This window comes from Lagopus muta, chromosome 24 (assembly GCF_023343835.1).
Source record: "Lagopus muta isolate bLagMut1 chromosome 24, bLagMut1 primary, whole genome shotgun sequence".
Lineage (NCBI taxonomy): Eukaryota > Metazoa > Chordata > Aves > Galliformes > Phasianidae > Lagopus > Lagopus muta.
The window spans coordinates 2,211,116-2,233,299 of NC_064456.1; the positions used below are offsets into that span (position 1 = coordinate 2,211,116).

The following is a 22,184-nucleotide window of genomic DNA, read 5'->3' on the forward strand; positions in this document are numbered from 1 at the left end:
GCTCCTGGATCCGGCTGCTTTCTGCCCCAACCCCTTCCACTTACCATCAGCATAATATCTGCCCCCAAACATACGTGCTCTGATAGGAAACCATGTGTGAGCTGCACCCCAGAAGGCACTGCAGGCTCTCCCAGCACACAAAACCCTCCTGCACTGTGCCCTGCCATCTACGTGGCCTCAGCTGCAGCTCAGTGCCTGTGACAGCTTCACTGAGAAACAGCCCCAAAGGGTCTTTCCTAGAGAGGGAGAATAAATTTCCTGCTTTGTGCAACTCTCATTTTGCTCTGCTTCCCCTGCCGTGGGTTTGCAAGCGAACGTGGGTTTGTTCCCATCTTAGACAACATCACAAGGGGGAAAATATGTAGGACAAAGGGATGGGATGAAATAGCGCAGGCAAGCAGGCAGGTCTTAGAAAAAGCTCATACGTAAAGATGCTTTAAAAAGAAGCACTCAAGCAACAGTGTTTTAAAGGGGAAGAGACAGCAAAAAGAGAAGTCAGAGAGGGGCTGCTGGTGAAGGTCGGTTGTGTTGGGGTACAGATGTTCAGATGTCATAGAATCATTAAGGCTGGAAAAGACCACCAAGTCCAACCATCAACCCCTCCCCACTGTGCCCACCATTTTATCTGAATTGTTGCCAAGCTGGAGGCAAGGACAAAGCTGGGAAGTGAAATGTAGCTGTTGGCTGTAGGAAAACACCAGGGAGCCCAAGAGGAGAAGCGCAGAGATTGCAAAATCACCTGAAAAAGAGAAATCTCACTGCATGGCTCTGACTTTGCACCACGTGTGGTTGGTTGAGATGGTGCTGGGAGCAGAGCTCCCCTATAAGAAGCTATAGGCTGCCATAGGAGCTGCAGGGCCACCATGAGGACCCCCATCAGTCCCCTCTTGTCCAGCCCAAACAATCCCACGGACCTCACACCTCCTGCCTGGACTCAGTGGGGACACACACAACGAAAGCTCATCATGCAACCATGGGAACAGCAGGTCTGGATGTTGCTGCCCACCTCATTGAGATGTGCCAGCTTGTTGGAGAGGCCTTGATGGTGCTGGTCATCAACCTGATGGGTTTATAGCAGAAATCTGCCCTCACCAGGCACCCAACACACAGCAGAGCTCCCTTTTTCAGCCCTTTGCACAGCATCATCCTCCACGTCCCTCCTGCACGCCCTGGGACAGCCGTGCTGCCGTGGGCTGCAGCGTGGGGCCGGCGCTGCCTGCTGCTATATCCAGAGTAAATTCATCCCTGTATCCAGGCGGACAGATTTAGAAACGTCGCCTGAATTTCTCTTTGTGCTCTTCCCACATCCTGCCCTGCTACAACTCCTGCCTGCTTGCATTTAATTTCCTAAAGAGCAGCGCTTAGCAACCCGACAGCCTTCTCACTGCAAGCGGATCCTCCCATCTCCTCCCATCACCAGCACGGCAGACATGCAGCCCAGCTCAGCACAGAGCTGGGCTATGACCCAGCAGCCCCAGTGACACAGGTATGAGATGCTTCTCAGCACCTCCAGCATAGTTTTATCTGTGGGAAGGCAGAAGGGTCCCCTCTTCCTCGTTCCTCCCATTGCCACAGCTCTCATCTGCACTTTCACAAAGCGTTTCTGCTGCACAGTAATATCCTCACTGGAGCAAAGGATGGGTAATTACAGAGCCTTCAGTAAACCTTCTAAGCCAGTCATCCCAAGTCCCCAGAGGGAAGCAGGTGAGACTATAACACACATTGCTCAAGAGATATGCATCTGGAGTATTTTATTTTATAAAAATCTCTCCCCTCCCTTTGCGGTCTGCTTAAAAGAGATGGCAAAACAAACCAGGTGAGCAGCAAGCCAGCACCGCCAGCACTCCCAGCCCCGTCTTCCATGGCAGATCCACCCCGTGCGTCTGCTCAGCAAATAGCTGCTGCAGGAGGGAGAAGTGCCTGGCACAAAGGCAGAGGCACGGCTCTTCTTGCTCCGGTTTGGAAAAGCGCCTTTCCCAGTTGCCTTCGGCTGCAAACAGAGGGAGGCAGGATGGGGCAGGTCCAAAACGAACAGGGAGTGTGCTGGGAGAGTCTGGATGAGGGAGAGGAGCAAAGAAGGGCAGATGAAAGCACGAGACGGGCATGAGTCACGTTGGCATGCAGCCCCTGGAGAAAGCCCTCAAGGAAAGGGCATTTAGTGAATTCCTGGTCAGGTAAAAATCCACCAACACAAAAGGCAACCAAAAATAGGCCCTTGCATACCTGCCTGCCCTGGCTGGTCATTCAGAGCTCAGTGTTACGATCGCTCAGGAGGTGTTTCTTGGGCACGGGGCGGCAGCAGGAGCGTTCAGTGCCACCTGTGTGCCCCATAGGGGAGAGCTGTGGCTGAGGTCACGGGTGCTACAAGCTCCCACGGAAAGAAACCCCGCTGCAGGCAGCAGCTTTCTGCTCAGACTTATCCACACCTAGCCAAGGACGGAGGAGTTTCAGCCAGCGTCCAGAATCCAGCCCTCCCAGACCTTTGGGGAAGGCTTGGCTCCGAAGTTAAGCAGCTCCAGTGCTTTCTGTTGTAACCCCTGCTCAAGTGCCTGGGGACCTGGAAAGCAATGCAGGTGTTCTCCTACAAAAACATGCAGCAGCTCCTAAAAAACAGAGCAACTTGCTGGAAGCCAAAGCAGAGTTCCATTAGCTGTGGCTTGCACACAGGAAAAGACTCAGGGGAAGCAGACCCTTCTTTTTGATGCCTGTAGCCCCAAACATCCTAGGTGAGGAATAAGTCAAGGAGTTTAGGCTCAGCTTTAGGTGGGGGAACAGGGTTTGGCCCATTTCCCCATCCTTCTTCTGGGTTCATCCCAACTCTCCTCACCAAAGCAGCAGCTCGACACAAGGACACAAAATCCTGCCCTGGAAGCACAATGGAATAATGGCACAAACACCGAGTCGCAAAGAGCCTGCAGGCATCAAACATCAGCCTGAGACACGCAGGCAAAGCCACGTAGGAGGGACACAGCGCCTCGCTGGAACTCCTGACGTTCATTCCTTGTTTGTATAAGCACCTAATTCCCTCCCAGATGTTTGCAAAAGCTTGGCAAGCTGGCACGGGTAGCAAAGAGTTGGCCTTTAATTAACCAGAAGTTAAATACAAAGAGGACGTCAGCAAGCTGCAAGTCGCAGCGCTCCCCCCAGCCAATGCATGCAGCTCTCCCGCATCCACGCACGTCGGTGTCTCTGCACACAGATGCTCCTTCAGCACGTGAAAAAAGGGCTTTGCTGCTGGTGCTGCTGCTTACATCCCTCCCGATCCCTTCCTGCCTCTGCTGACACCACGCACGTCCCTGCTCGCACCGCAGCAACGTCACCCTGCCCAAGGACTCCAATAGATTTCCGCCACGTGGATTTCAAAGCAACAAACCCTGAACTCAACCCGTCCTTGAGGAAAGCTCCAACACGCATCGTTTGCTACGACAAAATCATTTCTCCTCTTCGGCACTCCTTTCGTTGCCACCAGGACTGCTCCTCGCCGGGTCAGCCCTACATCCTGCTGCTGCTTGTTTGGCCCCTGTGGATCCTCACGTGCTTGGCCAGGTGGTCACTGCGGGCAAAACGCTTCTGGCAGGCGGCGCATTGGTACGGTTTGACACCGGAGTGAGAGCGCTTGTGTCGGGAGAGCTCGTCTGAGCGGGAGAACCTGCGGGAGAAGGGCAGCGTGGAGGGCGCAGCCGCTGTGCCAGGCAGTGCACAACAGCCCAGGATCCTCCTGGAGGGAGCAGAAAGGAAGAAACCTCTCCAAGGAGTGGTTGAGAGATAGGAAAGAGAGGAGTGCAGCCACTGAGATCTTGCTTTCTGTTGGTTCACCTGCTTCCTTCCTCTGTTTTGACGCTCGTGGGAAGGAGAGCTGGTGGCCCCAAGGACAGATGCTGAGAGAACTGCTCTTTGGGGCATCAGCTCAGGCTGGCAGGGATGTGAGGACAGAGTTCAGAGTGGCAAGGAGTTCCCATTGCTTCACACGTCTAGCCAAAAAAGGCACTGCTGTTGAGAGAAGCGGCTGTTTTTCCTAAGCACGCATTCTCCTTGCAAACATCTCCTTGTTTCTCAGAATGGCAGCGAGTTTTCAGTGTCAGGGCTGGGAGAGAGGAGCAGCCTGCAAGCTGGCTTAGCACAGAACACAGAGGAGGAGCAGCAAATGCAGCCAGCCCGCAGCAGAGGAGCAGAGGTTTCCATGCCGATGTGAATTAACTGAGGATGCAGCAGCGAGGACTGCAGCAATACCTAGTGCTCACACTGCTTTTGGCTGTGTGATATCCACACCTGGTGCAGATCAGCTGCAGCACCTGGAAAATCCCTTTAACCACATGCACATCCCTGCTCAATTCTCCTGCGCCCTTCTGCTTGGCACAGAGCTCCAGCAGGGAGCAAGGAGGTGATGCTCAGCCCTTCTAAAGTGCCACCTCGATGAGGCTGGGAGTTGGTGGGACTGCAGCATGCTTTGCATGTCCGAGTGCCAGGGGAATGCTGGACAGGAGGACTGGGCAGGATTTACTCCTGTTCTGCCTCTACGGAGCCAACACAGATGGCAGGAGTATTAGGATAGAAGGGTTTTTCCATCTGGCTGAAACGTGCCCACGCAAAGAAGCACAAAGCGAGGAGCTTCAGATGTAACCCCAGACTCCCAGCAATAGGATTTCACGCTCACACCTGGTACAGCAAACATTACGTTTGCCCTTCAAAAAGCTCTGTGAGGATTAAATGCACCCCAAGGACGTCCTCAGCTCATCCACACAACTACTTCTTTTCCAGCTCCATTGCAAAAAGTGAGTTCCAAAGTCTCAGCTCCTCCTGAGACAGCAGCCATCCTCCACTGTGCAGGGAATCAAGGCAGTGAAGTGGTGCCAAGGCGTTGCACAAGAAACCAAGGAAGCTCAGTGCTGCCAGCACCAGTTTTCCTTGTGATATCCTGCTGAGGAGAAGCACTATGCAAGACCTGAGGACTGTTAACCCTCCTTGCCAAAGGCTGTGCTGAGCATCCTGCCCCTCAGGACAGGCATGTGGTACCAGGAAGAGAGCACAGCAGCAGGAAGCAATCAGAGAAGGGCAGGGTGGTTTATTTAGGGAACGGAGATGAAAGAAAGCAATGCTGTGCACAGAGCAAACAGGAGAATATGCACAAAGGAGCCATGCTGCAGGCCCAGAAGGGGGGACACAGGCAGGCAGGGTGGGCACACAGCGAGAGAAAGCAAGAAATGGCTGAACCAACATGGGAAGGAAGCAGCAGCTCCTGTTTTCTGGGAGAAGAATTCATTGGAAGAGCCATTTTTGTAGCCCAGCTGCACAAACTACATTGCCAAAGAGCGACTCAGAACACTTTTTATTTCCCTCTGGGCCTCCTTAAGGGTCTCACCTGCTTTTCCCCCCCCCCCATCCACAGCTCCCACTTACCGCCAGCTGCAGTCGGGCCAGGCACAGCTGTAGGGTTTCTCCCCGGTGTGCCGGCGGATGTGGGCCTTCAGGTGGGAGCTTTTGGTGTACACCTTGCTGCAGCCCAGCTGTGGGCACTTGTGGACACGTGTGGGGGCTTTTGGACACGCAGGGGCTGCTTCCTGATCCTGCACACCCCCCAGCATCCTCTCTCCCATTGGGTTGGGCAGCGGGGCGATCCTGATGTACTTTTGGTCCATGAGGGTCACGGGAGGCTGGAGCTGAGGAAGGAGGGACAGGTTTTGTCCCTGTAAGCTGATGACCACTTGGGTCACTCTGACAGCAGGCTGTGCCGGCAGGCTGCTGTTATCAAGCTGGAAAGGCTGGATATGGAGGACAACAGGAACGTCTCCATCAGCCGCTGCCTGGTTGCTCCCATCTGCTGTCCCTCCAGGCTGGGAACCATCTGAGCCATCTGCTTGAAGTGAACGTCCCTCAGAGCCACCCGAACCGGTCTCAGATTCAACCTTCCCTCCAGCCACGTGCTGCTCGCTCTCTCCATCCTTCAGGAACTCAGCTTTCTCCCTCAGGAACTCCTCGATCTCCTCCAAGGTGGGGATGAAGTCCTGAGGAAGGCGGCAGCAGAAGTCGGGCAGCTGGAGGTGCCCCTCGCAGGCAGTGAGGGGGGGCTTCTCCTCCTCCCCATCAGCCTCTGGTAGGGGGAGTGGGTCGCCTTCATGGCAGCCAGTGCTGCCCTCCAGGAGGTGGTCAGGGCCTTCCTTGGCGCCGTGCCTTGGCAGGAGGGATGGCGGCATGCTGTGCTGCTGGGACAAAGAACCTGAAGGGGTCGGCAGCTCCTGGCTGCTCACACAGAGCACCGGCCGGCCCACATCCCCCACCTGCACCGAGCTCCTGCTGGGCTGGATCAGGAGCCTCTGCACCACCTCGGCTGGGGAAATCTTTGCTCATCTGCAAGGGAACACCACCAAGGTTATTTCCAATGGGAAACAGGCAAGAAAACTCCAGGCTTTGAGTGTAACAGACCGAAAGAAAACAGCAAAAGCAGTCAGTGGTCTTTGTTTGATAATAAAGATGCTGCGGCTCAAAAAACACACGCCAACACTCTTCCTATGGAGGCTGCTAAGGGCTCGATCCCTCCCAGAACCAAACTTCTCTGGGATGTTTATTAAGGCAAAACTACACAGTGAAACTCTTCCACCTGCACCAGAGGGCAGGAATGTGCTGCTGGATGGCAAAGGCCGACGTGTGGCTCACAAATGGGTGTTAGTGGAGATCCAGAGGAAGGTTTTGGCTTCTCCAAACATTGGCACAACGACAACCTAACACAGACGTATCACAACCAGGTTCAAACTAACTGGTTTGGGAACCATTAATAACCGTGGGAGCTGCCAGGGAACACATGGGCACCGCTGTGCTGCACCGTGTGGTGCCTGGAGGGGCACTGAGCACATCCAGCAGGTCAGCCTGCACTGTGGCACTCCTTCAGAAAGCAGTGCAGACAGACACAGCCCACCTGGGGTCAGCTCAGGGGCCCCTGAGGGCACACAGCTCAAAGCAGATGGGAATCATCACAGTACTGAGACACCCAGTGAGGCACGGCCCCGCCTGCCTGCTTGTCTTGGACTTTTAATAAGGAAAGTGAGTTTTCAAGAGAAAGAAAACCGATGCCAAAGTCACCTAGGAGTGTTTTCCAGAGTAAACAAGTCCATGAGATTTCTGCAGAGCTGCAAACCAGTTGAGCCAGTCCTCCTTATCAGTGCTTCCTCAGGGTCCTGCGAGCTGGGAGAGGAAATTTCTGAGAAGCAGCCTGGATGTAACAGAAAGGCTCTTCCCTGAAGAAGAAATAATCCCCACCTAAGCTCCCCGTTTGCCCAGAGTTGCACTGCGTCGCTTGGGGCTGCACACAGCCGTCCCCAGCACAGCTCTGTGCCAACAGGTTGTGAGGAGCAGAGCCAGCTGTGCTCCCATGCGAGGTGAGGACGGGGCTTGGACGAAGCTCAGCCTGCAGGCTGCGTGTTTTCATCACAACACAAATCCGTGCTCTGAATCATCACCTGAAAGGCAGCACCAAATCGCACCCTGCCTCTGTTGCAGCGTTCTGATCCTCTGATCTCTGCTTTCTGACCCTCTCATCAGCTCCGTCTGCATGCTTCAGAGGCTCTCAAGAGCCTTCCCCCTCTGGCTACCAAACACTGCTGTTTTCCAACCTGATTTTCCACCTTGCAGAGCAGCTCAGGAAGTCTTCATCCTTTCAGAATGCCCCCAAGGATAACTGAATTACACCATGAACTCCGCAGCTCTGAAGGTTTATTTAGTATATATCCCACAAATCCAAAGCCAACAGTTCTGTTGAGTGAGCAACACAAACAAAAGCACAACCAGAGGGCAGGAAGGTCTGGGGCTCAGCAGACCTGGGCAGGTTTCCTGCAGCCTCGTGCAGCTCCAGCAGAGCTCTGATGCCCTCTAAGAGCAGCAATAGCAATGCCCGACCTCTCAGAGGGCAACTAATGGGGAGCTCCACTAATGGACATCGGGGATGTGTTACAGATAGCAGTGACTTATCAACCTGCAGAAATGCACATCCACCATTCTGTCACCCCAGATGAAGCACTGCAGTGACACCGAGGCCCCACTTTGGCCTTCAAGCCAACGTGCTGCACAAGGTCAGCGCTGCTGCCGAGCTTCACCTTGCATTTCCACCCCTGTAGCTGCTCAGATTCCCAGGAGCGCTCAATCACTGCCTGAACTCCGCAGACGTGCAGCTCTCATACAGAGGGAAAATCACGGGCCAAAGTCAGTGTGAGCGGCGCTGAATGACCACCCCAACTCCGCAGCTCCACAACCCCGACTTACCCCGGGGCGCAGCCTGCCCTCCCAGAGCCCTCGGGACAAAACGCGCTCAAAGGCTCTTTATAGCGGTGCCACGTGGAGCAGATCCCGTCGAAATAAAAGGATGCCCCCCACGCTCCGACCCAGCCAAGGACACGCGGGTGTTTGCAGCCCGAACCGGACCCGGCGCATCGGGAACGGCCGGACCCCCCCCCCCGCCCCCCCCCTTCCTGCCCCATTCACCCCCCGGCAGCCCCTCATCCTCACCTGTTGGGCTCCGCGCTGCCACCGCGGTCCCATCGCCCAGGGGCGGCTCCGCGCCCGCTCCGCCCCGCGGGGGTTCGGCTCCGGGGGGCGGCTCCGCGTCGCTGCGCCACTGCGGCCGATCCCGCAGGAGATGCCCCCGGCTCTGTTATCTTATCTTTTCCTTTTTCAGCGTTTCAGAGAAAGAAAAGGACGAGGGAAAAGTAGCCGTGCCCTAGCAGGTAGCTGCAGTCTGCACCGGAGTAACAGAACCGAGAGCGTGAGGTCCCCGCGTGGAGGCAAACGCACTGAGCAGGGAATCGCGTTTTCCTCTGCTGTCTCCAAGCACTCATACGGTTTGATGGTGACAGAGGTTTGGGGTCAACTGTTTTCAAGCAGGTGAACAGTTCTGAGGCTGGAAGCGCCCTTGTAGGAAATGAGGTTTTTCTTGTCGCTGTTTGCACGGCAGAGACCGGAGGACACTCATCTGCCAGAGAGCACCGTAAAGCCAAGGAAATGAATGTACATTCCTCTGCTTTGTTAGAGAGCAATTTGAGGCTGAACAAAAGCTCTCCCAAGTCTGTGCAGGACAAAAAACAAACCAACCAACCACAAGCAAACAAAAACTCCTAAACCAAAAACTGAAGGCGTGTGGTTGCTCGGACAGGGCAGCTCATCGCTGTCTGTGGGAGAACACCCTCGGGTGCCACTTGCTTAAATACAAACCTGAGACACGGGGTAAGAGCTGATATTACCGCAGTTCCTTGCAGGAATTGGGGGAAATCTCAGCTGTTTAACGATGTTTAACTGCTGTTTAACGCAGCCGGTCGACGACGGCCGGAACGCGGCGCCGCGCTCTGTGCGCGCGGAGCGGCAGCGCTGCGGAGCCGCCGCGGTGATGGCGCCCCCTTGCGGCGCACGGCAGTAACGCACAACGTCCGTCCGTCCGTCCAACACCTTTAATTTCCTCCTTTACATAATAAAATTATAACAGCCTTCTTCTCGCATCGTATACAAAATATTTACTCTACTGAATAAATAAAACATTCGCGTCTCGCAGACAGTATGTGATCTCGAAAGGAAAAAACAGCATCAAACGCTCTTCCCTCGCCCGGAGAATCCACAGCAATCATCTCCTGTTAGAAAATACTTTCTCCCTTTTCCCCTCCACATCCCAAAATCACCACCTTGCAACAGGAAAGGAGAGGCACAGTGTGGCTCACCCAAGCAGAAGTGCGCCTACAGAAACAGAAGGGCTCCCAGCAACAGCCTCTGAGAAGCCTGCACCCATATCTATAAATTGTACACCATGATCAAGTCCTAAGGAGAATTCTGTGCTCACACTGGTTAGATCAGTAACAGTGTGCAAGGGGTGTGCTTTTGTTCACCAGAACATACCTGTGTCCCCTGCTGGGCTGTGTGGGATGCAGACACAGGGAGCTGGTCCTAGCAGCACACTGCTTACCCAGACAGGACAATCTTATGAAGAGAGCAGTTTCTCAGTACGTATCCTGGAAAATGCCTCTCCTTTAAGCCTCAGTGACATCCTGACCTAGGAAAAAAGGCTTTTGGTAATGATCCAGGACCAGGCTGCACACTGTGGTTTTCTACAGCGCTCTCTTGCAGACAGCCCCCATCTGTCTGGGTTTGGGCTCCCGCAGGGGACAGGGTTTGCAAAGAGCAACGGGCTTTGGCAAGAGCTCCTCCCTGCACCCATCTGCCCACTGTGTTGGGAGCTGGCAGAGGGCCCAGCAGATTTCTCCTGTGTAATAGGAGGGCAAGGAGGAAAGGAGCAATTACAGGATCCGCAGGGTTTCACTCCAGCTGAGGAAATGGAAAGAAGGGGGGAGAGGGAGCTGAGAAATCAGAGAGCCTCTTGGTAGATATAACCAGGAGCTCTTCTCACACTTGCTGAGCTGACTGGAACAAGAGCAGCACAGCCAGGATGTGAATGGATGGTGAGACGGGACCACATCTCTGCAGAGAAGGAGTTGTGTCACCAAGCATCTCCCAGGTCAGGCCAAGGTGAGACACCAGGCACTGACCTGGAATGAAGCAGCAAGAGCAGCTAGCCACAGCCACGGGATCAATGGTCTTTTCAGAACATAAATGAAGGAAATGCAAGCACCTCCCTGGATGTGTAAGATCAGAGTTGCCACCAAGACCTGGGCACCAAAGCCTTAACACAAGGCAGATGTGGATGGGTGATCAGAGGGCTTGAGTGGAGGGCAGAGGGCAGAGCGGAGGCCCCAACCAGCATGGACTGACCTCAGGCCCTCCAGCTCAGCATGCAGCACCCAATGTCACCACAAGCCACTCCTGGTACATCACTACTCCAAAGCCACCTCTGTGGATGGGGGAATCGGGCAGATTTCAGCCCTCCGCTCTCGAGGGACAGCTATGAAGTTAAGGATGAAGAACTGCACCACGTTTGGCTCTGACACTGCAAACCAAAAGATGTTCAGAGCAAAGGCTGCCAACCCCCTGAGCCCACTGCTCTCTCAAGCATCACTTGGATGTTCTTAACGAAGCTCTCAAGGCCCTCATCATCCCACCTGCACACCTGGGGCTGTTGTGGAAGCACTCTTCAGGCACTTCAACAAATGGCAAAGCGTTCCAGCAACTCATGCAGGGACCTCTTTGAAAAGGTTACTGATCCCTGCGAGCATTCAAGAAGTGCTGCACCTTTGGTAGCGACCTTCTGCCTGCAGGATTTCCCCCTGAAGTCTGGGGTGGACGGAGACCAGGGCTGGAAGCACACACACAAAACCGCTTCCGTCAGTGCTTACGCAGCTGCCAAATCCATTCCCAAAACAGCTGCATTTCAGCACACGGGGCTTCGTGTGGGAAAGGGAAGCTGGTAGGCATATAATTTGAGGAGAAATAAAACAAAAAGTCACCCCTTACGGGAAAGATGCGTTTAAAGCAGTGAGGAGAAGCCCTCTTAGGACCCGCCTGCAAACAGCAGGGCAGCAATCTCACTTCCATGCCAAGTAATATTCTGCCACCACCTTGCAAAAATAGCAACATTTTGCCCTTCAGCAGTGCCTCACCAGCACATCTCACTGCCCACACACCTCCACTGAAAACTGGTCACAAACACTTTGTTTGCAGCTGAAACTGAGGGCTGCTGAGTCCCAGCCCCCAGCCCTGCCTCCAGATGCCTCACTCTGGGCATTGCCTGCACCATTGCCTGCACCATTTCAGAACCTATGTGCTAACTGCAAGCTGGGATCTCAGCTCCTGCTCAGCACAGGGGTGATCTCTGAGTGGCAGAGCATTGGTGCAGCTGGTGCACTTGTCTCAGGCCAGCAGGAGGTGACTCACATCTGAGGGCTGAGCAACCCAGCAGCACTGGTCCCAGTGTTATGGGATCGAGAGGCACTTGGAGCAGATTAGAATTTGATGAGGTGTGTTTGTCCCCAGATCGCCTTCATGGAGATCTCTGCCTGTTCTCCTCCCTCACTGCAGGATTGAACCCTCGTGATGCTGCAGCATCATTCAGGGGTCGGGTTTGGGGGTGCAGATCAGTCTGGATGTGGTAGGAGGCGCTGGGAGAGAGCAGGCAGCTGTTCTGGGCACTGAGAGAGAGGTCAGTTATCCAGCTAAAGGAAAGCTAAAAAGAATCATTCTTAAAAAAAGAAATAAAAATGTTAAGCAGTCCTTTCCATCTGATGCAATTTGGTGCCTAGGTAAAAGATAAGTCATCTTTTGGAATCGGTCCTAAGGAAACGTTCCCTGTTATTCCAGAACATGCCATAGTGACTTTTCTCCTGGGTGGTTTCTCCCTGTCAGAACAGACACGCATCCCTCCTGCTCCACAGCCAAACCTGAGCTCCCCTCCTTCTTCCCAGGTGAATCTCCTCTCAGTGTCCTCTTTGAGGAAGCGTTACTCAATAAGTTGAGTACAGCTGCAGCAAGTGGGGGCAGAGGATACATCCATCACTGGAAGGCAGGAGAGCCAGTGGCTCTTCCCCCCTCCCCACACCCATTACTAAAGGAAAAGCCCGATTCCTTCCTCCCCCCAGTGCAATCCCTTTGGTGTTGGCTGTGCACTGCTTACTTTTGAGAAAGGCACTGTGTGGAAAGCACTGATGGCCCAAAGCACGATGCCCCCAGTGCCTCCTATTTACACCTGAGATTATCCCTGCCGCCCCTCTGCCATCCCCAGCCCCAGAGCAGCACTGGGGCTCCCAGCAGCAGCACGGGGACAGCACAAACAACATGGAGCATCCCACAAGCAGCCATGGGGATGTGCACACCCCTCATCTGGGCACCCACGTGCTGCCCCCGGTGCATTCACCATCACACTGAATACTTGGCCATGTCACTCTTATCAAAGACAACTTTGGTTGCAAAGTAAATGGCCACGAGGCCAAAGCTGGCAGCTGACACCATGTAGGCAGTCACCGACTGCGTAAACTGGACGATGGACCCCATGAAGAGAGAGGGGACAACCTGAGAGAGGAGGAAAGCACTGTCCAAAATGGCCAGGTCCAAACAGATCCCTCGGCCTGGAGGAACCGAATCCGGCTCGCCCACCATCATCATCAGTGAGACATCACAGGAGGAGCTGCCACACAGGGCAGAGCTGGCAGCTGGGGGAGAGGAGGAAGAGGAGGATGAGGAGTAGAGGCCCCCGGAGTGTCCGTTCTGGTAAGGCAGCTTTTGGCTGGAGAGGTGGCCTTTGGGGAAGGATGATTTCTTGTCCGATCGAGCTGCGTCTCTCTCCTCTTTGCTCTTGTATTTATGCAAAAACACCTGGTGGAAAGAAGGAGGGCACGTGAGGAATGAGGAGGAAGGGTGGAGGCCATCGAGCGAGGTGGGGGGTCGGGGTGGGGGGCTTAGCGTGTGTGAGGGAGTGAAACCACCCTGTGCTGGGAGTGCTGGGTGTGCTGCTGCAGGTGGGAGAGCCTGGTCCACGTGAGATGGCCTCCAGGAGCCAGCATGGCTCTTCCCAGCTGGCACGGGGCTCAAAGCAGCCCTGACTCACAGGGAAAGCAGCCAAGAGGTGCCTGTGCTGCGTTGAAGCAGAGCACTGCAGCCCAATGCCAGCCCTGTGCTTGGGGATGTGATGTTTCTGAGTCCTGGGCTGTCACCTACCTGCTGGGGAGGTGACAACCTGAGGTTGAGGTGCTCTGCTGGGATAGGAGCAAAGGGGCAGAGTTTGCATTGGGAGCATCACAGAGCCAGCCATCTCCCCCCCAGCACAAGGACAAGCCTTTATAAGCAGGCTGACTCCTTAACAACTGGGATACAAGGGACAACATCAGTGAGGGCACAATGCTGGGGGCTCAGCTCTGCACAGAGCTCGAGTGAGATGCTCTGCCCACTCAGGCTGTGCGAGTGGGGGAAGAAAAGCCTTTTCCTTCTCACCTTCTTGTGCCTCACTGCACCCAGGCTGTGTGACCTCTGGGGCATGGCTCACTGCAGCCATGTGAGTGCTACTCACAGAGTGTTTGGATCAAAAAGCTCTCCGTGTGAACAGCAATAAATAACATGCAGTCGGGTGCAAAAACGTTGCAGAGCCCTGTAATAGAACCCCAGGGTATTTGCAATTATGCACAACCACTGGCCTGTATAGGGTAGAGCAGATAAGGAAGGACGCATTCAACCGGTGTCCGCATGATGAAACAGAGCAAACAAAGAAACTGAAAAGGAAAAAACAGAGCTTGTTTGTGAGCAGAGAACGCTGTGTCCAGCTCCAGGGCTCAGAGGGACTTGCTGAACGACCCTGCCTTGTGCAGGAGGGACAGGGACACAGGCTGCCAGCTTCCCCAGCCCCATTGCAGCCACCCCAGAGCTTTCAGCAGCACTGGAATCCCCCCAGCTGCACCCAGCCCTGCCCCAGTGTGTGTCAGCACCAGGCCATGGCTGCACTTCTGCAAGGCAAACAGTTTCAGGTCCCATCAGAGATGAGAAACCAGACGGGAATTTCACAGAGCAGGAATCAGCTTCCAAAGGTTTTCCTTGCAACAGCCAGGCTTTGCTCAGCTGCTCACTGCACCCTTCAGCCCCTCGAGTCTGGGCTCAGAAGCACAAACCCAGGCTGTCACATATCTCACATGGAGCACAAAAGTCTGCCCACGTGGCTCCTGCTACCACCAGGAAGGGCACTGTGTGATCCAAACTTGGATGTGCCCCACATTTCCAGCCTTTTGCATTGATCCTCCCAGAATCCTAGAATCCAGGTTAGGACTTCAGATGCTCACAGGAGTGAGCATGGTGAGGATATATGCTCTCAGATCAGCCCATGTAATACAGCACACAACCCAGGGGCTGCTGCCACCATCAGCAGCTTCGTCTCCCTCTACATTTGATGGCAAGGGGTGGCAACAAGGAACCTCTCCCCAAGCCCATGTGTGAACATTCACCACGCCACTCACCGTGCCCTCGGGTGCTGTTAGAACATGTGGGTCTTTTCCACCCATTCCAGACAAGGTTTAGTGGCTATGCAAAGATGGGAGGGCATGAAGCAGAACGGAGTGACTTACAGAGCCTGCACACAGCAGGGAGCTCCAGCCAAGGTGGGCTGGCAGCTGTCACCACAATCCTGCACGGGATGGGAGTCACAGCTGCTCTGGATGCCCCTCTGCTGATTCAGTTTGGGAGCAGTTCAAATAAATGAAAGGTGAAAAAGAAAGAGAGGGAAGAAAGGAAGCAGGGAAGAGGGAAGGCAAGCAAACATGATGATGGATTTCAATAGTCAGAGGAAAAAAAGTGATGAAGGTGGAGAACATCCTGCATTGGGATGCCTACTGTGGGTCTCCCTGCAGCCTGCTGGAGCTGGAGGAAGAAGGAGAAGCCTTCAAGCTAAGACAACAGAAAGACCAAACCCAGCTGTGCCCCATCTCATTGTACTTGGAGCTTTTGCCCAACAAGCAGTTGGATGAGTGGCCTTTGCACTCACAGCCTGTGGGGTTTGGTTCTGCCACGTCCGTAAGAGATCCCAGCCAAGCACTCCTTTATCTCCCTGTTTGGACACAGTGCCTGCTGCAAATCGGGACAGGTTGGTCAGAAGCATTTGTTCAATGTGAACATCTGGATGCCTGCAGTGAGAACTTCTCCTTATTTCACCATGGGGATGAAAGGGCTGCTCTCAAGCCACAAATTAACTGTGCGTTTGCAGCACAAGAGAAACTCCTATTAATCCTGTGCACAACTCAGGAACCTCCTAAGACTTTCCCACAAGGATATCATCTATGGGATGGCATTACTAGCTTTGGTGCTGGTGTGAGAGGGGTTTCAATGTCTGTACTTCTTGGAGCCAGAGGGATAGGAAGAATCATAGTTTACGTTTCACTGATCTTCATTATATGGACAAAAATTGTAAACGGGGCCTCGGGTCAACAATTCTGAGAGCACAGAGGGATGCTGGACGCCACTTTTCATTCGCTTCTCTCTCCCATCCTACTCCCACCCCAATTCTTCACACTTCCTAATGCTAGTTGTGAGCAGGCAGTGCTCAGGGCAGGAGATGCTGAGCTCTCTTCTCTCCTAAATGTCATGGGAATCTTCAGAGAGGACACAGCCTGGGGATAAGAGGTGAAGGAAGAGAACCTTTGTGTGCTCCCACTGCACACCCAAGCTGTGCTGGCAGCTCCAGAGCAGATCCCTACCTGTTTCTCATGATGGTACAGCGATGCCAGCGTGTACGGCAGGATCTGGAGTGCAGAGAAGGTGAAGCCCGTCAGAGCAGCAGAGATGGTGACAACAGTGACACTGTGGGAAAGGCACATGACAAAGGCAGCAGCAGGGAAGAACACCACGCTGGCCAGGTACACAGCTCGTGTCCCAAACTGCTTCACCATCCGATCCATGATTGTCGAAAAGAAAATGGAGGTGACGCATTGCAAAAAGAGTCCCAAACTTCCCATCCGGACACCTGCAGGGAAACAGAGGGTCAGACACTGCTACAATGGCCCACAATGGGCCTCAGGCAGCTGAGCACCTTCCAGCCTCAATCTGCCCCTGCGGGGTCTGACAGCGTTGCTCCTGGACTCCTCGGCCTGACTGCAGGGGCGATGGGAGGTGGGAATCCTAATGGCGTTCTTCTGTAAAGTTCTTGTTCTCACCTTATTCTAGGCCAAGATCTGTCACCTGCCCATAAACCAGGATCTGTTATCTGATGCCTAAAGCAGCAACGGAACAAAAGGAGCAAGAAATTGTGCTTCAGCCAAGGGAAAGCATACAACAAGCACGGAGCAACTGCCGTATCCGGTAGCAATCCGGACCTCACCCTCTGCAAAGATCTATCAGATTTCAGGGAATTAAAACCATTAACTCTTTGAAGCGAGGATCATTACTCAACACGTGTTTCTGTGACTGCTAGCACAATGCAGCCCTGACCTGCAGGAAGCTTTACAGTGCAAGTGTTAAATAATAATTAAGCTCCTTCTATGTTAAACAGACACTTGGCACAAAGAGGCAGTGTATTGCAGAGGCAGTGAGTGGAAAACCTGGAGGGCAAGGTACACAGCTGGGGAAGGAGGGCCAGGGAAGTGCCTCCAGGAATAATAGATTTAGATCTGTGGGGGGAAAGAAGGGCTGAATGGTGGAGTCAAGGCTCTGGGGCAACTAAACAGAGGACAGCAGGCAACAACAGCCAGTCCCAGGCTGGGGCAGCACTGCCAGCTCTACTCCTGTGCTCAAAGAACAGATGTGCTTCCCTATTTGATCCACTGTGGGTCGTGGCAAAATGCTTTCTCCTGACCCAGCTGCAGCAAATGTAGTTTAACTGTGTTTTTGCATCACTGGCAGAGCTGAACCCATTCCCAGCTCCCTCTAAAGACTCCTGTAGCCTCAGAAAAGAAAACGAACAACCCAGTTTATTTCTTACCTTCATCATAACGGCGTCTGGCATCTGTGCCTGGCTTGGCTCTGGGGACACCATGGTACAGCCCTTCCCCAACAAAGTCCGTGTAGAACAGCATGAAAGTCATGAGTGCCATCCAGCTGCAGAGCTCAGCCACAAACAGGCGCCGGATGACCTTGGGGATGCGGCAGTAGAGGCTGTGAAGCCGTGGCACCAACGTGCAGAGGTTTCTCAGGGCCTGCATCATGTGCCTGGCCTGCAGGAGGCTCATGGAGAGCTGGCAAGAGCAGCAGGCAGAGGGCGAGGGCTTAGGGAGAGCATCCTTCAGTGCTGGGCCATCCAGAGCATCTGCTTGAGCGGCTGCTTCTTCGGTCACGAAGAGCGTGGCCAGCACACAGCCAAGGAAAATGACAGCGAGGAGGCTGAAGAGGCACGTCTCCTGTCCTCCCAGGTACGGGGCCAGAAAGCTGGCCCCCCAGTCAATGGCTGGAAGCAGGTAGCCAATGCAGCCCCCGAGGCTGATCATGAAGGCGTACATGGAGAAGGCCTGGCGGCAGTTATCTGGCTCCTGGAAGAGGTCTGAGAGCAGTGCCTCCAGAGGGGTGAAGCAGACCTGACCGCAGAAATCCAGCAGCCCAATGCCCAGGATGAGGAAGGCGATCTCCAGAGGGCGAGGATTGAGGGCAAACAGGCTGGCCAGGGTGCTGGAGTGAGGGATGATGAAGAGGCTCAGCAGGACTCCCAGGCACAGCACCCAGATGAACGGCCGCCTTCGGCCATAGCTGCTGTGCCAGTGGTCGCTGGCGGATCCAATCAGTGGGACAAAAACCAGGCCAAGGACAGGTCCTATCCCTGGAGCAGAGAAAGAAGTGGCGTTAGGGGACAGATCTGGACGGGACGTACATCTGTGTGCACGGTAACAAAAGCCTGGGGCATTTCTGGAACTCAGTGGGCTTCAGTGGGTCACAGCCTCCTCCTCAAACACGAGGCTGCCCCAGTATCACAGCAGTCCTGCAAACAGCCCCCCCAAACACACGCACACACACACACACACACACACACACACTTGCATGCCCTCATCCACCCCCCAAAGGAGAAACAAACCCCACATGGATAAAGGAGAAACTGCCTACCCAACACCATGGTCATGAACTTCTCTTCCACGCCCACTTCCAGGAGCAATGGAGGCACGTAGGTGATGCCAGCAGCCAGGCAAACCTCCAGCCCGAACGTCAGAGAGTTGAGCAGCAGGAGCTGAGCCCTGCGGTTGTGCAGGAGCACATTGAGAGCCATGCTGTCCCTCACTGCCCGTGGGCTGCAGCACTGCAGCACAACCCGCGGTGTCCCACAGGCAAAGCCTGCAGTTTCTTTTCCCTGTCTGCTGGACAGATGCTGCCTCCCATTTTTAGCATCGGTGAACGAAGCGTCTTTTCCTCCTGCTGAGAGATGTGGTCCCAGTAATGTCAAGTGTGGGCAGGCAGGGATCCGCTCTGTGCTCACCCTTCTGCTCACATTATGTGCTCTAAATAAAAAAAAGGAGAGCTCGTTAGACAAGCAGGGGAAAGGGCTCAGACCTGGTGCTGCATGGACACATCAGAGCTGAAGGAGGCAGCCCTGACCCAAGGGCCCCTGGGAGAGCTGTGGGCTTCTGCGACTCGTGCTGGGCTGCTCTCCAAGGGCTCACGGCAGGTGAGATGGGCACCTGTCAGAAATGGTTTGGGAAAATCCAATCCTGCCTTCGGGCTACAAGAGGTTTAACGACCCCTCGGTGTCCCGCTCAGCCTCATCTTGCAATGGAACAGAGCCACAAAGGGCAGATCCTCCTAAAGGACGTAGCGTCCCTTTTCCCAGTGAAATCAATTAGGAGCCCCTGTCTGAGGACAGAGCGTCCCCAGGGACACTCTGGAGACCTGAACCATCGCTTAATGATAGGGACACCTCCTACCCAGCTCCTGGGGAAGCACTCACCCAAATCCTGCTGCCAGCCCCCAGCACGGGGCGCAGGGAACAGATGGTGCCTCCGTGGAGTTTCACAAACAAACCTGACCCACTTTATCCCTAACAGTGAGCGGCAATTACCTTCCTCATTAGTCTGAGTCATTTATTTGCCCTGTAACACGCACCCTCTTCCCAGCTTTCTTCCGAGAGGAGAGGCCACCAGATCTGGAAGGGGTCTGAGCAAATAAGGGAAGGCAGCAGGTGCTGCTTAGAAGTTTGTAAGGAGCGTGCCACCGTGCCAGCTATAAGCAAAGCAACAGCACAAGGCTTCCAGCATCCAGCCCCCTCCACCAAACTGTTCTGCTAAAAGCAACTCGGGAAGATGTTCTGTGGTTATGCTGAGAAAGGCAGAGGGTTTATTTAGCAGTGGGGCGACGTTCAGCTCCTGCACAGATGTTGCTTCGGGAGTAAAACAAACTGCTGCCTCGTTCTCAGGGATTGATCCATTCTAACCTCATTCCCTGAATAGCCTGCCAGGGGGTTTCTCTGCACGGACACAGCAGGTCTTGTTGTCCTGATCATGGATATCACCGGGGCATTCAGGAGGAGCACTTCATCTCCACCTGCCCCATCCCTGGGTGCAGGGAAGCAGTGGCTGTGTACAGCACTCTCTTAATAGCACAGGGTGAGTCCAGCAGGAGGAACAAGGTGAAAATCCAGTTTCACAGTCCTGTCCCCCAATAAATTCTTTGTTTCAGCTGGAGGAAAAGCCATCTCCTCCTACAGGGAACACTTCCAGGCCAACACAAGTTCCTGTCCCCAGCTCTGAGGGATGGACACGGCTGGGCAGTGCTGGAGGAGCAGCAGTGAGGTTTTACAAAGACAGAAGCATCGCTCACTGCTGCAGGGAAGGGGCGCAGCTCCCCAGCTGAGGAGCTGTCAGGCTGCCAATTACACACAATAAGCACTGATTATTTTCCTACCAGAATCCCTCACCTTCCTTCTCCGCGCTCCCTCAGACCTTGACTGTCACAAAGGAGATATCCTTCTTCTAACAACTGGGAACATTTAAATGGCTCGATCAAGGTCAAACAGTGAGCTGACAGCAGAGGAGGGGGAGAGCAGCAGCTCATCTTTTAGTCTCTGCACATCACTTCAAAGGAACTCAGAAGCCCCAGCTATGCTCAGAGCCACTCGGTCTGCAAGGAAGCGACTGGGGGCAGCAACCACCTTTCTCAGTTGTGGGCCAGACACAGGATGTCAGCCTTGCTCCTTGGTGATGGGTACACAGCTGGCTGACAGCCTCAGGATAGGAAGTTAAGCTGCAGCCCTCCGGCTCCAGCAGAGGAAAAAAGCAGCTCTCAAAGCAAAGCCCACGGATCCTCCACCACTCTGAGCTGCATCTGGATGGGTGATGCTGCATTACCGGCTGCTGAAATCCCACTGCTGTAGCCTGGGGGTGTGGAGAGCTTATGGAGGGAAACCCACCTTGAATAGAAAGTAAATGATGCCTCACACACACGTATGCACAAGGAAATAAAATCTTCTGCTCTTTATCCTAGTGATATTGCTAGCACTGATTAACCAGCTGGCACTGGGGAGGAAGAGGGAAGCTGTACCTCTCCCCGACTGCTTGAGAACTTCGGCTTAAGGGAGAGAGGCTGAATTTCTCGCCAGTAAAAAAGAAGAGACCCATCTCTTCCCCTCTCCACACCCTCAAAGGACTTCAATGAGGAAACAGATCTCATTGTACCCAGTGGTGATTCCCATGGGCAGCCAGAGATCAGAACTTAGCAGCAGCAACCAAGTCACAGACAACAGATGATCATGCACCTCCTGCTCTTTAAGCTGCATTCTGTCCCAGCGTTTGTTCACTACCTCTTTATTTTGCCCACAGAGGGGCTGAGTTGGAAGGAATTGCCAGCACAGATTCCAAAAGCCTGTTGGTCTGGCAAGATGGGGCAGAGAGGTGGAAAAGGGAAAAGTGGCAGGCTTGCAAGAGCCAGTACTCACCTCCTCCATGCTGAGCAGGACAGCAGATCCCTGCAGCACTCCCCTGAGCCAAGCCTGGGTACACAGCATTCAGGCAAAGCTATTTAAGTGGTGTGCAGGCAAGCAGAGGTGGAACCAAGCAGCAGGTACACACGAGGGTTTGGTTTCAGGGCCCTCCCTGCCTGCTGATAACAGCACGTGGTGTGTTATTAGCAGCACGGCCACACCTGAGCTGGGCCCCTTGTGGATGGTGCTGAGCAAACACAGGCTGCCAGCAGCAGCCTCACAGAGCCCCTGTCCCAAACCAGCTCAGAAGGAAATGCCCAGACACTGGCTCACAGCTGAACCTTGCCCAAAGCCCTGCCTTGGTGCCAGTGTTTGTCACCTCTGATCTGCTGGTGCTTTGCAAACGGCTCCTCTGCAGTGCAGGTGACAGGGCAGGGATGTGCAAATGGGGCTGCTGTCACCCAGCTGAAGGACCACGCTGCTCCTCCCTGCTGAAGGGCCCAGCACTGAAACAGGGCATTATTATTTTATTACAAGACGATGAGATGTTGCCTTCAGCTCTGCAGGTGACACCTGGCTCTGAGCAACAGGCCCTGCAGAAGACCTGACACCTCAGTTAAAATGCTAACCTCTTCCAGAGCCATTTGTCTGGCAGACTCTGCTGGAGGACTGCTTGGAGCTGCTGCTCTGACCCTTCATCTCAATGCAGGGGAGAGATCTGTGGCTCAGCAGCATTCATTCATTCCTCACACCCAAGTCGGCAGAACACTGCTCCTCCGATGCAGTGGGACCTGATGCACCTCGTGCTGAAGAGCCCTCCATCATCAGCTGGGGTGGCTGGCCAGAAAGCTGCAGGACAGAAAGCACTTTTTGCCCTCTGGCCTCAGTTTCCCCAAGCTGCTACAACACAGACAATGTTTGGACACAATGCCAAGCGCCTTGACAAGGGTAACAGCCACCCCCC

General features: G+C 54.2%; 2 protein-coding genes across 3 annotated transcripts in view; both read right to left on the reverse strand.

The window, feature by feature from the left end:
• Positions 1–1,746: 1,746 nt before the first annotated feature.
• Positions 1,747–8,426, reverse strand: LOC125683989 (Krueppel-like factor 15). Its single transcript, XM_048925566.1, has 2 exons — positions 5,398–8,426; positions 1,747–3,649 (listed from the first exon to the last, which is right to left on the reverse strand). The coding sequence occupies exons 1-2, from the start codon at positions 6,189–6,191 to the stop codon at positions 3,493–3,495; spliced, it is 951 nt and encodes a 316-aa protein (XP_048781523.1). The 5' UTR covers positions 6,192–8,426; the 3' UTR covers positions 1,747–3,492.
• Positions 8,427–9,413: 987 nt separating this feature from the next.
• The window catches only part of SLC45A3 (solute carrier family 45 member 3), a 34,927-nt gene continuing 22,156 nt past the window's right edge, over positions 9,414–22,184 (reverse strand). For both annotated transcript variants that reach the window (XM_048925564.1, XM_048925565.1), the window contains 4 exons: positions 18,418–18,806; positions 17,309–18,136; positions 16,089–16,354; positions 9,414–13,230 (listed from right to left, as the gene is read on the reverse strand). In XM_048925564.1, the coding sequence (XP_048781521.1) occupies positions 12,775–13,230; positions 16,089–16,354; positions 17,309–18,136; positions 18,418–18,806 (1,939 nt within the window). In that variant the 3' untranslated portion in view covers positions 9,414–12,774. The remainder of the gene's footprint in view (positions 13,231–16,088; positions 16,355–17,308; positions 18,137–18,417; positions 18,807–22,184) is intronic.

Bases quoted from the DNA above. Each gene is read 5' to 3' on its own strand.
- LOC125683989 (XM_048925566.1), bottom strand. From the start codon at position 6,191: ATGCCGCCATCCCTCCTGCCAAGGCACGGCGCCAAGGAAGGCCCTGAC. The intron at 3,650-5,397 runs GTAAGTGGGAGC...CTTCTCCCGCAG, and splicing joins TGGCCCGACTGCAGCTGGCG to GTTCTCCCGCTCAGACGAGC.